Source organism: Marmota marmota, unplaced genomic scaffold (genome assembly GCF_001458135.2).
Source record: "Marmota marmota marmota unplaced genomic scaffold, marMar, whole genome shotgun sequence".
Lineage (NCBI taxonomy): Eukaryota > Metazoa > Chordata > Mammalia > Rodentia > Sciuridae > Marmota > Marmota marmota.
In genome coordinates, this window is record NW_026000171.1 from 6,586,531 (window position 1) to 6,601,525 (window position 14,995).

The window sequence follows — 14,995 nt, forward strand, 5'->3', positions numbered from 1 at the left end:
CTTTGAGCAGTGAAGTGATTTTCCCAGGAACACACAGCTTGGCCAAGCTGGGCTCAAATCCAGATTTGTTTCAGCCCAGCCCGTGCCCTTGGCCACTGTATGCACACGACCTAATGGTACAAATTAAACTGCAACTTAGAACACAGCAGCTTAGCAGGAAAGAGAAGTTGGAAGAGGGACCGGGGGCACAGTGGGGAGGGGTGGGTGTCCCTCTTCTTTCTTCCATAGTTATATGGAGAGAGAAGGAGGGTCGTAAGCGGACTGTCTATTTATGAGCTCCAGAAGTTTTCTGCGTGGACAGCCAGCTCCTCTCTGATCCCGTAGGAACCCCAGAGTCACCATCTGTCTGCATTGCCCAATATGGCAGCCAATAGCCAGACTGGACTTCTAAATTTAAACCTGTGTTAATTAAGGTTAACTAAAATTGGAGTATTCCACTCGACAGTTGCACATTTCAAGCGCTCCATAGCCACAGGCAGCTGTGATGGACGGGGTAGGTCCAGGTCCACACCTTGGTCCTTAAAGCCAGGCACCCCCCTCCCCAAGAGGCCACAAACTGCTGGACCCTGAGATGATTTTTCCTATGGATGTCAACATGATGGGGCATGTGGTGGTTGTCAGGGAAGCAGTATGGGGAATGAGGGGAGTGTACAGAGGTGACTCAAACCCAAGGGTGTCAGGCAAGGGGCTAAGTGGTCCCAGAGGCCACTCTCCTCTCCAGCAAGCACCTTCTCCTTTCTGCTCTTTTCAGAAGCGAGTTCTTTTCCTGACCAATGACTACTTCTTCACAGACATCAGTGACACGCCTTTCAGGTGAGGGACCCCACGCCTTATTAGCAGGGGTGGAGGTGGGGTGGGCAGGGTGGAACACGAATACCAACAGCTCAGGGTAGAACTTCCAGAACTGAGGGATGGGTTTTCTCATATTGAGTTGGCAGTTTTGTGGTAACAGCAAAAGACCCAGGTCAGCATTCAGGGAAAGGTCTAGACCTGCTTTGCCCTTGTAGCCAAATGTGCTGGTTCTGCACTCAAATTCTTGGTTTGAATCCCAACTCTATCACTTATAAGCTGTGTGACCTTAATCATCTTATTTAACCTCTCTGTGTCTTAGATTGCTCATCTGTGACATGAGGGTAATAATAATAGCTACTTCTTGGCAGTGTTGTGAGGATGAAATGACATGATCTACTTAGAAGATCAAAGCAGTAACTTCTTGTAAGATGAAAGGATCTATTTGAAATATCTCCTAGGTTCCCTCCCACTGTACAAATATTTGACTCCAAGCATTATACAAATTGGTAAACAAATGATCCTTATCTCTGAATTGCTTCCTTTCCCAATAAATTCCTGTCACCATGCCCTGACTGCAGAATTTTAGAATATTAGAATACCCAAGGAATTTTGCAAAATGGCCAATGCTCAAGCCTCTTTAAAAGTCATTATGTCTTTTAAAGCTCCCAAGACTCAGATCTGACTTCTACCAGGAGAGGTGGGCATGGTAGGACTCACCAGGTGGGAAAGGAATCTTCTAGTGAGACATACAAACCTTTCCACATTTCTGGGTCAGGGGTGGGGGGGACTGTGAGGTTCACAATGTGCCTGGCTTAAAATGGGATCTGAGGGGCTCCTGGTCTGAAACTTCCAGGGCTTTCTCAGGAGGAAAGCCCAATTTAAAAGTAGTGGTGCTGTCTCAGTTCTAGAGGGGACAACTTGTGAGGCCAAGGCTGAAGAAGGGGGTTTGACTTGCATGCTCCTTGTTGGGGCGAAAAGCTCCTAACCTGAGCTAAGAACCAGTGGGTGCAGTGGGATATTGTCGGGCACATGCTTCTGTGTGTCTTCTCTTCTGTCTGCAGCTTGGGAGTGGTGCTGTCTCAGGGCCATGGGGAATATGTCCTCCTGGGGAACACATCTGTGGAAGAAGGTGGGTCAGGTCAAGGACCAACGGACAGGAAAGTGGGAAAAATGGACTCTCCCAGGGTGGAGCCAGTTTGACCACTTCCCCATCCTCCTGCTTGAGAGCAGCCCCTAGGGGTAGTGCCACCAGGTAGGGAGGACATGTGTGTCCCTGATGCCCAGGACACACAGGATCTGCCAGTCAGCTGTCAAACGGTCAAAGCCAGGCTTACCACCTGTGCATGGTCAGGTCAGGGAGGCCTTGCTGGACCAGAGGAGGAGGAGGGGCCGCCCAGGGAATGCATTTTACCCATCAGAAGGGCTGAGCAGCGGGTGGCAAAGGAGGCTGGGAAGAATGTGGGAGCAAGCTGAGTGTGGTGGTGCTCACCTGTGCCCCCAGCTACCAGGGAGGCTGAGACTGGAGGAACTCAACCTGCCCATGACCTGCAGCTGCCTGGGCCCCTTGAGAAAACAAAACCTATATCCTGGAGCAGGGTCTCAGGGAGTCCTGGGAAGGCATGGGCATGATGCTGTTTAGCACCCACATTCTGTACTTTCTTCCTGCTGAGCCCTTTAATGCATCCATCGCTTCATCATTCTACCACCACCCCAGTCATTGTCCGCTCTCCCCTGGACAACCACAGCAGCCTCTAACTGGTCTTCCTGCCTCTTTCTTTCTCTGAACTTCTTCCCAAGGGATCTTTCTAGAAATACCAAATCTGACAGCGTCCCTTCTAACCACCTCTGAATTCTCACTCCCCCTGCACCAAGCTCCTAGTTCTTCCTGTGTGCTGGCTTTCCCCTGGAAGCCTCTCCTCTCTGACCCCACTCTTTACCCCCAGCTCACTTCAGATGACACTTTTCTGGGTGCTACCCTGCCCCTCCCCCAGCCTGGGTGAGGTTTCCGCTCTGTGCTTACCTGGAGCTCTGTGATGTTGGAAAGCCCTCCTTGTCTGTATTCCACAGTCCCCCCAGCCATCAAGGTCCCCAGCCTTCACTGTGCCTTCTTCTTCCCTATGCTCATTTTCCTCTACCTAGATACTCCCAGGTTACATTGCTCCAGGAGACAGAGAGCCGTCCCTCACCCACTTCTGGTCCAGGGGCTTAGAGCCCTGGAGTCAGTTGGGCCTCTGTGGGTGAAGGAGTTCCCCTCTTTAAATATTTGCAGCTGTTTGTGGTCTGTGTCTGTTCAGTACCCCTTCAAAGGTCTCCCACACGCCCTATTGGCCTTTCTATATTCCTTTCCTAAAATAAAATTTTTTAAAAATCCTTATTGAGCACCTATTTATGACCAAGCACTGGCAGGTGTCAGGAGGGCATTTGCTCATTTGTTCATTCAAAAGCATGGACTGAGCTCAGGTGCTGAGCTAGGCAAGAGGCTCCTGGGAGCACACAAGACAGACATGGCCCACTTCTGGGCTCCTGTCTGCTGGCCACTGAGCTTGGTCAATTCCAGTGGAGCCAATGAAGGCCAAATCACTGGTTTCAAAATATTAGCGCCTTGGAGGGAGATGCTAAGAGAGATAGATATGGCCTCCTCAAGGAGCTGCTGTCTAGGGGAAGCATTAGGACTTGTCTAAAATAACTAAGATTCCACCTGGAAAGGGCAGAGTGATGTAAAAGCTGAAGGAGAAGGAAAAGGTGGCCTCTGGCTGGCCGGGTGGCTCATGAAGATGTGATATTCATCTTGAACCTTGAAAAATAGGTAGGATTCAGACGTGAGGCCATGGGTAGAAAAAGCTTTCCAGGGAGCTGGGCCCACATGGGCAAAGGCATGCCTGTGCAGACCCAGCCTGTTCCCCTGAGTGAGCCTCTCCTCTGGGCTAAGAATGAGAAAGACCAGAGCCCAGTCCTGCCTTCAGAAGCACATGGGCCAGTCCCTTCCACACACTCCGTGTGCACAGCCTGTACAGCAGCATCATCCTGAACGTGCACTCTGGTTTCAGGCCTGCACGACCTGCTTCACCCAGATCTGACCGTGGCCAATGACTGGTAAGCAGGGAGTAGAGGATGGGAGGGAAGAGGGGAGATTTTATATTGAGGTAACAGACTCTCTGGGGTTCCAGGATCTACTGCATCACAGATATTGACCCAGACCACCGGAAGCTCAGCCAGCTGGAGGCCATGGTCCGCTTCTTGACGGGGGAGGATCCAGACCTGGAGTGTGAGTAGGGCCTGCCCGTGCCCATGGAGGTCAGCTAGGCCTCTGGGGTCCCACAGCTCAGGGCTGAAGGGAAGGGAAGGAGTGAAGGGGGAGAGGAGGCTGCCACTCGGCCCTATTCCTGAGCACATGGAGGACTTAGGGAGACTCCCAAAGAAAGGGGCACAACCATCTTAACCATAGGGCCAAGCTCTGGGGACTGTGGTGACCTCAGGGTATCCCCATGTCATGGGCTGGGATCCTTTTAAGCCTCTATCAACTGAACATTGTTAAGGGCACCCCCCACCTGACAGATCTGTCCCCACTGCCACCTAACAGTGCGCCCCAGCAAGTGAAGTCCTCAGCTCTGTAGAGAAGAACATTTGGCCAGATGGTGGGTGCATAAAGCCCATGGCCCACAGGCGTTTTCTGAGCCTCTAAGTCTGAGGACCAACCTGAAGTTCCCCTGCACAAAGGCAGCTGGAGAGCTCACTGGGCCACACTTTCAGCAGGCTCCTCCGTCCTCTTGCCTGGTCATTCTGCTACCTAGGTGTCTCCCCATCTGCCTCTCAAGCCAGCCCACCAGTTTCTTTATTTGCTCATTCACTCATTCCATTAAAGAAATCTGAATGGAGCCTGCACCTTGTGTCAGGCTCCGAGGGAGGTGTTAAAGTTACAGAGACAACCCAGGCAAGGCCACTGCTGTCACAGAGCTTAATCTAGTGGCAAAACCAGACATTAAACTACTAGGCACACGTATGTAGAATTTAAGTTCTTAGAATCATGATAAGCACCTTGAATAGGGTATTGCATGGAGAGAAACAGGGCCTGTTTAAATGGACAGGCAAGGCAGACCACCTTGTCAGGCAGTGTCACTTAGGCTAAGAATGAAAAAGAGCCCCTGAGTATCTTAGTAGGAGTTCCTTTGGGGGTGACAAAAATATATGGAACTAGATAGAGATGGTGGTTGTACAACATTGTGGACGTACTGAACACCACTGGATCACACACTATCAATTGGTTAGTTTTGCACTATGTGAATTTCATGTCAATAAAAATAACATTTTAAAAGAGAGGAAAAGAAAGAGCAGCCCATGCAGAGTCAGGCCAAGGGAACAGAATATACAGAGGTGCTTAGACAGGAAAGAGCTTGGCAAGGTCAAGTTCACAGACTGATAAAAGGCCAAGGTGTCCTTCCAGTCAAGGAGCAGATGGAGGATGGGGGATGGGAGGGGACAGGGGTCAGATACCAACCTGATGTCATTGAGAGAGTCTCCTAACTTCATAGAATGTCCATATTAGAAAGAACCTTCGACATTATTCTGTTCTGCTAACATCTGTTTTGGAGTTGAAGACTAGAAAGCTGAAAGAGGTGATTTCACTTCCTCAAACTCATGCATCCCAGATGCGTGTTCACGAGGTACATCTTGCTCCCTGAACTTTAGAAGGGCATGTGAGCTGAGGTCGTAATCAGGGGGCCTCAACTGGCTTGGTTTCCTTTGGCTTTGCCCCCAGGTGATGAAGAGCTGGTGCGGGAGGTGCTGTTTGACGCGGTGGTGACAGCCCCCATGGAAGCCTACTGGACAGCGTTGGCTCTCAACATCTCTGAGTAGGTACCAGGAGAGGCTGACAGTTCGCAGGAGGAAACGCAGCCAGGCCTGTTGCAGGCCCCCATCTTTCCCTTGGCTGAGTCAGGGCCCCTCCTACCACCTGGCTGGCAGCTCAGGAGCACCCACACCCTCTGGCCCAAGATGAACATGAACGATGATGAGGACAGGGACACGTGGGGAGGGGTGTGGGGTGAGAACGACCTTCGCACAGCCTCAGGAAGGCAGGGGCTCGGCACAGCTTCCACGCACAGCCCACGCTGCTGCCTGCTCCTAACTTTGAAAAAACACTGAGTTCAGGTCCCTCGAGGCACAGATTGGTATCCCTACCCCAGGACAGCCCCCATTCCAAGAACCCCTCTCTCTAGATTGGAGTCTAGCCATCAGACCTCATTAGCTAAAGTGCCCTGGTAAGAGCAGTTCAAATGGGTCGGAGCTTTGTTTCCAGTAAGTAAGGTCACAGCATCCATGAACTTGACCTCAGTGTTTCCTAGATCCTTCGGTGTCTGATTACAAATAGGTAAGTAAAACATGGTTGTAAAGAGCACTTTTGACTCTATAACTTTTTGGGTATAATTTTGAATCATGTAGATATAAGTTCTATACAAAATTAAACCTGAAATAGATAAAGAAAAAGAATTCAGTAGCCCAAGCACTAAGAACTTCCTGTTTATGAATCCATTTGCTCCTCACAGCAAGCCTGTGATATAGCTGCTATCATTACTCTCATTTCACAGGCATGGTCATACTGAGCAGCTTACCCAGGGTATTACACCTCATAAACAACCCAGCAGGAATCCAGCAACCAGGCCCTTCTGCAAAAGGCTGGACCCCTACGTTTGGAGAGGAGGAGCATGATCTTCCTCTTTCCAAGTTCAGAGATGAATCACAGATATTTTTTAACATTGAGAAACATTGAGGAGCAAATGTTCTTAGCCAGGTTGTGCGTTAGGAAAGATGACCTGGGAAATGAATATAAAATAATATGAAGCTAAGGAGAAAGATGATACAACTGCCTCTGTAGATGCAGGAAAGGGATTTGAACAAGTAATAGTATCCATTCATGGTTTCAAAAAATACTTGATAAAAACAAAGTGGGCCTACGATTAAAGTCAGAATGTTAATAGGGCTTGAGGCTCTCTCACTGAAGAGGAAAACAAGAGAAAGGAGGCCTTCCCCCACCCCGAGCCACAAGGTCAGAAGGTGCCATCAGACAAGAGAAAGCTCTTAGAGGCAATGAGGGCTAGAAAGGAAGAGGTAGAATCATCTCTATTTAAAGATGATACGATTAGGACTGGAGATGTAGCTCAGTGGTAGAGTGCTTACTTAATATGCACGGGTCCCTGGGTTCTGTCCCCATCACTGCAAAATCAATAAAGATAACAAAATCATACACTTGGAAACTCCAAAAGGGTTAACAGGAAAACTACCATGGCCAACAAAAGAATTTAGTAAAGTAGCAGGTTATAATATCAACATTCAAAAATGAAAGAAGACATAATGTGCAAAGACAAATTTATTTAAAAGAGCAAGAAATAAAATGTAATAAATTTATAAGAGTATAAGAATATATAAGGCATATACTATAAGAACTGTCCAAAAACCTATATAAAGAAAATTATGAAACACTCCTGAAAGACACAAAAGTAGACTTGAACACATGGAAAGACATACGGTGTTTTTGAATAGGAGGACACAACATTAGAAAGATGTTAATCCTCCCAAGTTAATTTATAAACTTAATGCAATCCCAATAGAAATGCCATCAATATTTTTCTGCATCCAGATAAATGGATTATAAAGTTCATTTAGAAGAATGGTCAAGAATAGGCAAAAAAATCTCTGGAAAATATAAAGCAATGAAGCCAGAACAGCCCTGCCAAGGTACTAAGACATATTACAAAGCCTCTACGGGTATGAAGTGTGGTACTGGCATGCAAAACGTCAGGCAGACCCAGGGGACAGAATAGAAAATTCAGAAATTCGTCTGCATGCATGTGGAAATTTAGTCTGTGACAAAGCATCACGTCAAATCAGTGAGGGGAAGATGGGGTTTTTTTCATAACTGGTTTGAAAGCCATATGGAGAATGATAAAATTGTGTTCTTTTCTTGTACCATACACCTGGATGAAGTCCAAGTGACTCAGAGATTTAAATGTAAAAAATTAAAAAATGAAACTATATAAGTACTAAAAGAAAACATGAACTAGTTGCTCTAAAACCTAGGAGTGGGGAAATCTTTCCCATCAATGACTCAAAATTCAGAAGCAATAAAGGAATGACTAATAAATTTAACAACATAAAAATGTTTGTATGGCAAAAATAAAAACATAAGCAAGGTAAAAAGAGAAATGACAAACTGGAAAATATTTACAATTATGAAACAGATAACGTGTTGGTTATGTTATATATTCATGATAAATAAAGAACTTCAAAAATAGAGAAGTTAAAGACCAACTGTTGCATAGGAAAAGTGGTCAAGACATACGAATGGTTCATAGAGAAAAAATGCACTTATTCCTTACATAAATGAACAATACTCAACCTGTACCAAGGTTGTACTTCTCATCCATTAAATAGATAACCATCTAAGACTGTCAGCATGTACTGTGTGTGAGATAATTAGCAAAATTATGTATACATTTAGCTTATAACCCAGCAATCCCAAAGACACAGGAAGTTATCTCAAAAATACACTGAAAGAGATGAGAAGTTGTACACATAAGTACCACTTATAGAATAAGAGATTGGAAACAACCTAAATGCACACCAGTTTATTTAACACTAGTTAAATAAACTATGGTAGATCCACACAATGGAATACTTACTATGCAACTATAAGAAATGATACATTTGTCCATATGCTGTATGGAATTATTTCTAGCGATAGGAAAAAGGTGTGCTTAATCCCCCCCAACATTTATCTAAAGAGAAAAAATAAAAATATTTTTTCAGAATTACCTACACAGGTATACATAGACATGTAGGTATATACATATTCATTTTTTGTTTGTGTTTTATTTGTTTTTTCAAACTTTTAAATTTAATTTTTTGTACTAGGGATTGAACCCTGAGGCATTTTACCACTGAGCTACATCCTCAGACCTATTTATTTTTGATTTTGAGATAGGGTCTTGCTTGCTAATTTGCTTAGTGCTTCACGAAGTTGCTAAGGCTGGCCTTGAACTTGTGATTCTTTTGTTCAGTCTCCCACATCACTGGGATTACAGGTGCGCACTACCACACACAGATAAATTTATTTTTGAACTGACACAGAAAAACTGTAGATTTATGGAATAACGTGATGTTTTGAAACACATACATTGCATAATGTTTGAATATCCATTGCTTCAAATACTTATCTTTGCCTTATGGTTAAAATATTCAAAATCATTTCTTCTAACTTTTGAAATGGACAGCACATTGCTGTTTTCTGTAGCCACTCCACTGCTCCATTGTACACCAAAACTTTGTGCTCTTAACTATAACTTCATACCCACTGACCAACCTCTCCCCATCTTTCCCCACAACTCTCCCTGGCTTTGGTAACCACCACTCTACTCTTCACAAACATATTTTTTAATGAAATGGAAAACCAAGTAGAAAGTCGGGTGCAGTGGTGTAATCCCAGCGACTCAGGAGGCTGGGGCAGGAGGATCGTAAGTTCAAAGCCAGCCTCAGCAACATAGTGAGGCCTTAAGCAACTCAGTGAGACCCTGTCTTTAATAAAATTTGAAAAAGGGCTGGAAATGTGATCAGTGGTTAAGTACCCCTGGGTTCAATCCCTGGTACCAAAAAAAAAAAAAAAAAAAAAAAAACAACAACAACCAAGATGTTACTATAGGAAGAGTGAAAGAACATGGGGACAGATATATAGAACATTTTCTCTGCATATGTCTTATTTTTAATCTGGACTTTGGAACCCTGCAAAGCTTTATATAATTATAAAACATTAAAATTTAAAAATTAATCTAGGGGTTGAGGCTGTGCCTCAGCGGTAGAGTGCTCACCTGGTGTGTGTGAGGCACTAGGTTCAATTCTCAGCACCACATGTAAATAAATAAAATAAAAGTCTGTCAACAACAAAAAGTATTTTAAAAAATAATCTAAAAAATAAAAATCAAATAAAACTAATAAACCTAATTATGTATCAAGCTCATGAAATAACTACACAGGGAAAGTCTTTCAAGGGGCATTAGAACTATAAACACTAAATAAATGAAATCTTAAACTATGTTAAGTAATTACATTGTTAGAAATTGTATTGGCATTGTTATTCAAAATAGGGGGTATGGCAAATTTTATTATATTGCTGTCATTAGAAAAATTTCAGCAAAATAAAAAAGATATGCAAATTTTAAATTAATTAATTAATTTTAATTAGTTATACATGATAGCAGAATGCATTTTCATTCATCGTACACAATTGCAGCACAAGTTTTTTTCCTTTGGTTGTACTTGATGTAGCATCGCACCATATGTGCAGTCTTACATGTACCTAGGGGAATAATATCCATCTCATTCCATCATCTTTCCTGCCCCTATACCCCCTCCCTTCCCCTCCCTTCCCTTTGCTCAATCAAAGTTCCTCCATTTTTCCCATGCCCCAGCCCCCATTATGGATCAGCATCCACTTATCAGAGAGAACATTGGGTCTTTGGTTTTGGAGGATTGGCTTACTTCACTTAACATGATATTCTCCAACTCCAACCATTTACCTGCAAATGCCATAATTTTATTCTCTTTTAATGCTGAATAATATTCGATAGTGTATATATATATATATATATATATATATATATATATATATATATACACACACACACACACACACACACACACACACACACAACAGTTTCATTATCTATTCATCTATTGAAGGGCATCTAGGTTGCTTCCATAGTTTAGCTATTGTGGAATTGAGCTGCTATGAACATTGATGTGGCTGCATTACTATAGTATGCTGATTTTAAGTCCTTTGGGTATAGACTGAGGCGTAGGATAGCTGGGTCAAATGGTGGTTCCATTTCAAGTTTTCTCCATACTCTTTCCAGATTGGTTGCACCAATTTGTAGTCCCATCAGCAATGTACCAGTGTGCCTTTTCCCCCACATCCTCGCCAACACTTATTGTTGTTGTATTCTTGATAACTGCCATTCTTACTGGCATAAGATGAAATCTTAGAGTTGTTTGATTTGCATTTTTCTAATTACTAGAGATGTTGAACATTTTTTCATATATTTGTTGATCGATTGAATATCTTCTTCTGAGAGTATCTGTTCAGCTCCTTAGTCATTTATTGATTGGGTTGTTTGTTTTTTTGGTGTTAAGGTTTTTGAGTTCCTTATATGTCCAGGAGATTAGTGCTCTCTCTGATGTGCATGTGGCAAAAATTTGCTCCCACTCTGTAGGCTCTCTCTTCATCTCATCAATTGTTTCTTTTGCTGAGAAGAAGCTTTTTAGTTTTAATCCATCCCATTTATTAATTCTTGATTTTATTTCTTGTGCTTTAGGAGTCTTGTTGAGGAAGTTGAGGCCTAATCCTACGTGATGAAGATTTGGGCCTACTTTTTCCTCTAATAGGCGCAGGGACTCTGGTCTAATTCTTAGGTCCTTGATCCACTTTGCTTTGAGTTTTGTGCATGGTGAGAGACAGGTTTAGTTTCATTTTGCTGCACATGGATTTCCAGTTCTCCCAATACCATTTGTTGAAGAGGCTATCTTTAAGAGGTGCAAATTTTTAAAATTAAAGAAGTTTTATATAATGTTAAATATGAATTGGAAATATCAATTTGAACCCATGACATGTTTTCTCTTAGAGAATTAGAAAGAATATCTTTGTCTTTTACCTGAAATGCTTGCTAAAGATCTCTCCACTGAAAGGACTAGCCTCAGTGAACGCCCCCAACCCCAAACTAGATTCAACACTAATCCTCATTAAGATGAACCTCATTAAGATGAGTCTTGGAGAGAAGGCAGGGGATGTGGAGATAAGAAAAATAGTAGAATGAAACAGACATTATTACTGTATGTATGTATGTGACTGTATGACCAATGTGATATACTACAATATGTATACTCAGAAAAATGAGAAATTATATCCCATCTATGTATGATACATCAAAGTATAAAAGTGCACTCTACTGTCATATATAACTAATTAAAACAAATTTTAAAAAGAAACTTTAAAAAAATAAATAAAAGTGAAGTTCCTTCTGCAAAGATTAAAAACTGAGCGTTTTGGAATAAAAAACATTAAAAAAAAAAAAAAAAAAAAAAAAAAGATGAGTCCTTGGAGAAATGTCTGATTCCAGGACAGGGGGAGTTAAATAGATAAATGAACCCAGAACATCTTGTCATGCTAAGAAGTAAACCATTACCAAAGACTAATGAGATTGTCCCCAAAAGATCTCAGAGCCAATGTGAAGAGGCCTCACAGGCTAAGATTGGGATAGTGAGAGCAGCAAAAGGAGCAACCATAGTAGGTTAAAACACATTGAATATGTTCAGATCCTTGTGTTCATAATCATACTGGGAAAGAAAAGGAACCTCATAGGTCAGCTTTGAAAGATGTTAGGAAAACAACTCATTTAAAAACTGGTAAATAAACAAAAAGTAGCAATTATTTATTATGCCTCTACACAAATTGTACTGCAGGACAACCAAACATTGATGAGGGGGAAGTTTTTCTAAAATATAGAAAAAATAAAGATGTATACCTATTATACAACCCTTTATCAATCAGATAATATGTGTCTCCGGATGGGGAGTGCACCACTTGTATGAATCCGCTTCCCCTTACCATAATTAAATGCCCAAGCCAATTAATTTAAAAGAGAAAAGGTTTATTTAGCTCTTGGTTTGGTGGGTTCCAGTTCATCAGGCAGCTCCATTGCTTTAGGCCTCTGGTGAGGGCAGCACATCATAGCAGAGCAAACTTCTTATATAATGAGCCAGAAAGCAGAAAGAGAGAGACACAGGGTCCCCCCAATCCCCTCAAAGACACACCCCCAATGACTAACTGTCCTCCCACTAGATCCCACCTCCTAAAGGTCCACAGAACCTCCCAGTAGTGCCACCCTGGGCATCAAGGCTTTAATATCTTGACCTTTGAGGGTCATTCTCCAAACCTTAGCAACTTGTAAAAGCTCAAACCTGAATCTAAGCAGGACCCCAAGTCTAAGTGCCAGCTTATAAGATGTACAAGGTGCAGAAGAGCATGCTAAATAACACCAAAGCATCACAGCCAAATCCACAGTGTGAGAAACTCCACAAGACAATGACCTTGTTTGTTCAGAAAAGAAATTGCAAGGAAAAGAGAAGCAGAGAATGAGAAAGGAGAGAGAAAGGGAATCAGGTTAAAAGACAGTGAGGACTGCTAATGGGTGTGGAGTTTCTTTTTGGGGTGATGAAAATGTTGTAAAATTCACAGCGGCAATGGTTTCATAAGCACTCAATTGTACACTTGAACTAGGTAAATTGTATGGTATGTGAATTAGATCTCAATAAAGACAGACTGATGACTAAAGAGAGAGATCAACCAATAGTCAGAATCTGGTTCAACCAAACTTCAGTTGGATTATCTGATGATATTGAGAAGCTACAGAGCCAGGCATGGTGGCCCACATTTGTAATCTCAGTGGCTTGGGAGGCTGAGGCAGGAGAATTGCAAATTCAAGGTCACCTCAGCAACTTAGTGAAGCCCTAAGCAACTTAGCAAGACCCTGTCTGTAAATAAAACAAAAATGGCTGGGGATGTGACTCAGTGGGGAAGTGCCCCTGGGTTCAATTCCCATTACCAGAAAAAAAAAAAAAAAAAAGATGAGTCCTTGGAGAAATGTCTGATTCCAGGACAGGGGGAGTTAAATAGATAAATGAACCCAGAACATCTTGTCATGCTAAGAAGTAAACCATTACCAAAGACTAATGAGATTGTCCCCAAAAGATCTCAGAGCCAATGTGAAGAGGCCTCACAGGCTAAGATTGGGATAGTGAGAGCAGCAAAAGGAGCAACCATAGTAGGTTAAAACACATTGAATATGTTCAGATCCTTGTGTTCATAATCATACTGGGAAAGAAAAGGAACCTCATAGGTCAGCTTTGAAAGATGTTAGGAAAACAACTCATTTAAAAACTGGTAAATAAACAAAAAGTAGCAATTATTTATTATGCCTCTACACAAATTGTACTGCAGGACAACCAAACATTGATGAGGGGGAAGTTTTTCTAAAATATAGAAAAAATAAAGATGTATACCTATTATACAACCCTTTATCAATCAGATAATATGTGTCTCCGGATGGGGAGTGCACCACTTGTATGAATCCGCTTCCCCTTACCATAATTAAATGCCCAAGCCAATTAATTTAAAAGAGAAAAGGTTTATTTAGCTCTTGGTTTGGTGGGTTCCAGTTCATCAGGCAGCTCCATTGCTTTAGGCCTCTGGTGAGGGCAGCACATCATAGCAGAGCAAACTTCTTATATAATGAGCCAGAAAGCAGAAAGAGAGAGACACAGGGTCCCCCCAATCCCCTCAAAGACACACCCCCAATGACTAACTGTCCTCCCACTAGATCCCACCTCCTAAAGGTCCACAGAACCTCCCAGTAGTGCCACCCTGGGCATCAAGGCTTTAATATCTTGACCTTTGAGGGTCATTCTCCAAACCTTAGCAACTTGTAAAAGCTCAAACCTGAATCTAAGCAGGACCCCAAGTCTAAGTGCCAGCTTATAAGATGTACAAGGTGCAGAAGAGCATGCTAAATAACACCAAAGCATCACAGCCAAATCCACAGTGTGAGAAACTCCACAAGACAATGACCTTGTTTGTTCAGAAAAGAAATTGCAAGGAAAAGAGAAGCAGAGAATGAGAAAGGAGAGAGAAAGGGAATCAGGTTAAAAGACAGTGAGGACTGCTAATGGGTGTGGAGTTTCTTTTTGGGGTGATGAAAATGTTGTAAAATTCACAGCGGCAATGGTTTCATAAGCACTCAATTGTACACTTGAACTAGGTAAATTGTATGGTATGTGAATTAGATCTCAATAAAGACAGACTGATGACTAAAGAGAGAGATCAACCAATAGTCAGAATCTGGTTCAACCAAACTTCAGTTGGATTATCTGATGATATTGAGAAGCTACAGAGCCAGGCATGGTGGCCCACATTTGTAATCTCAGTGGCTTGGGAGGCTGAGGCAGGAGAATTGCAAATTCAAGGTCACCTCAGCAACTTAGTGAAGCCCTAAGCAACTTAGCAAGACCCTGTCTGTAAATAAAACAAAAATGGCTGGGGATGTGACTCAGTGGGGAAGTGCCCCTGGGTTCAATTCCCATTACCAGAAAAAAAAAAAAAAAA

General features: G+C 42.8%; 1 protein-coding gene across 2 annotated transcripts in view; it reads left to right on the forward strand.

Annotated features, from left to right (window-relative positions):
* Cacna2d4 (calcium voltage-gated channel auxiliary subunit alpha2delta 4) overlaps nucleotides 1-14,995 on the forward strand; it is a 109,279-nt gene that overhangs the window by 40,164 nt on the left and 54,120 nt on the right. For both annotated transcript variants that reach the window (XM_048787712.1, XM_048787713.1), the window contains exons 19-23: nucleotides 752-813; nucleotides 1,854-1,921; nucleotides 3,840-3,885; nucleotides 3,960-4,057; nucleotides 5,549-5,642. In XM_048787712.1, coding sequence (XP_048643669.1) covers nucleotides 752-813; nucleotides 1,854-1,921; nucleotides 3,840-3,885; nucleotides 3,960-4,057; nucleotides 5,549-5,642 — 368 coding nt within the window. The remainder of the gene's footprint in view (nucleotides 1-751; nucleotides 814-1,853; nucleotides 1,922-3,839; nucleotides 3,886-3,959; nucleotides 4,058-5,548; nucleotides 5,643-14,995) is intronic.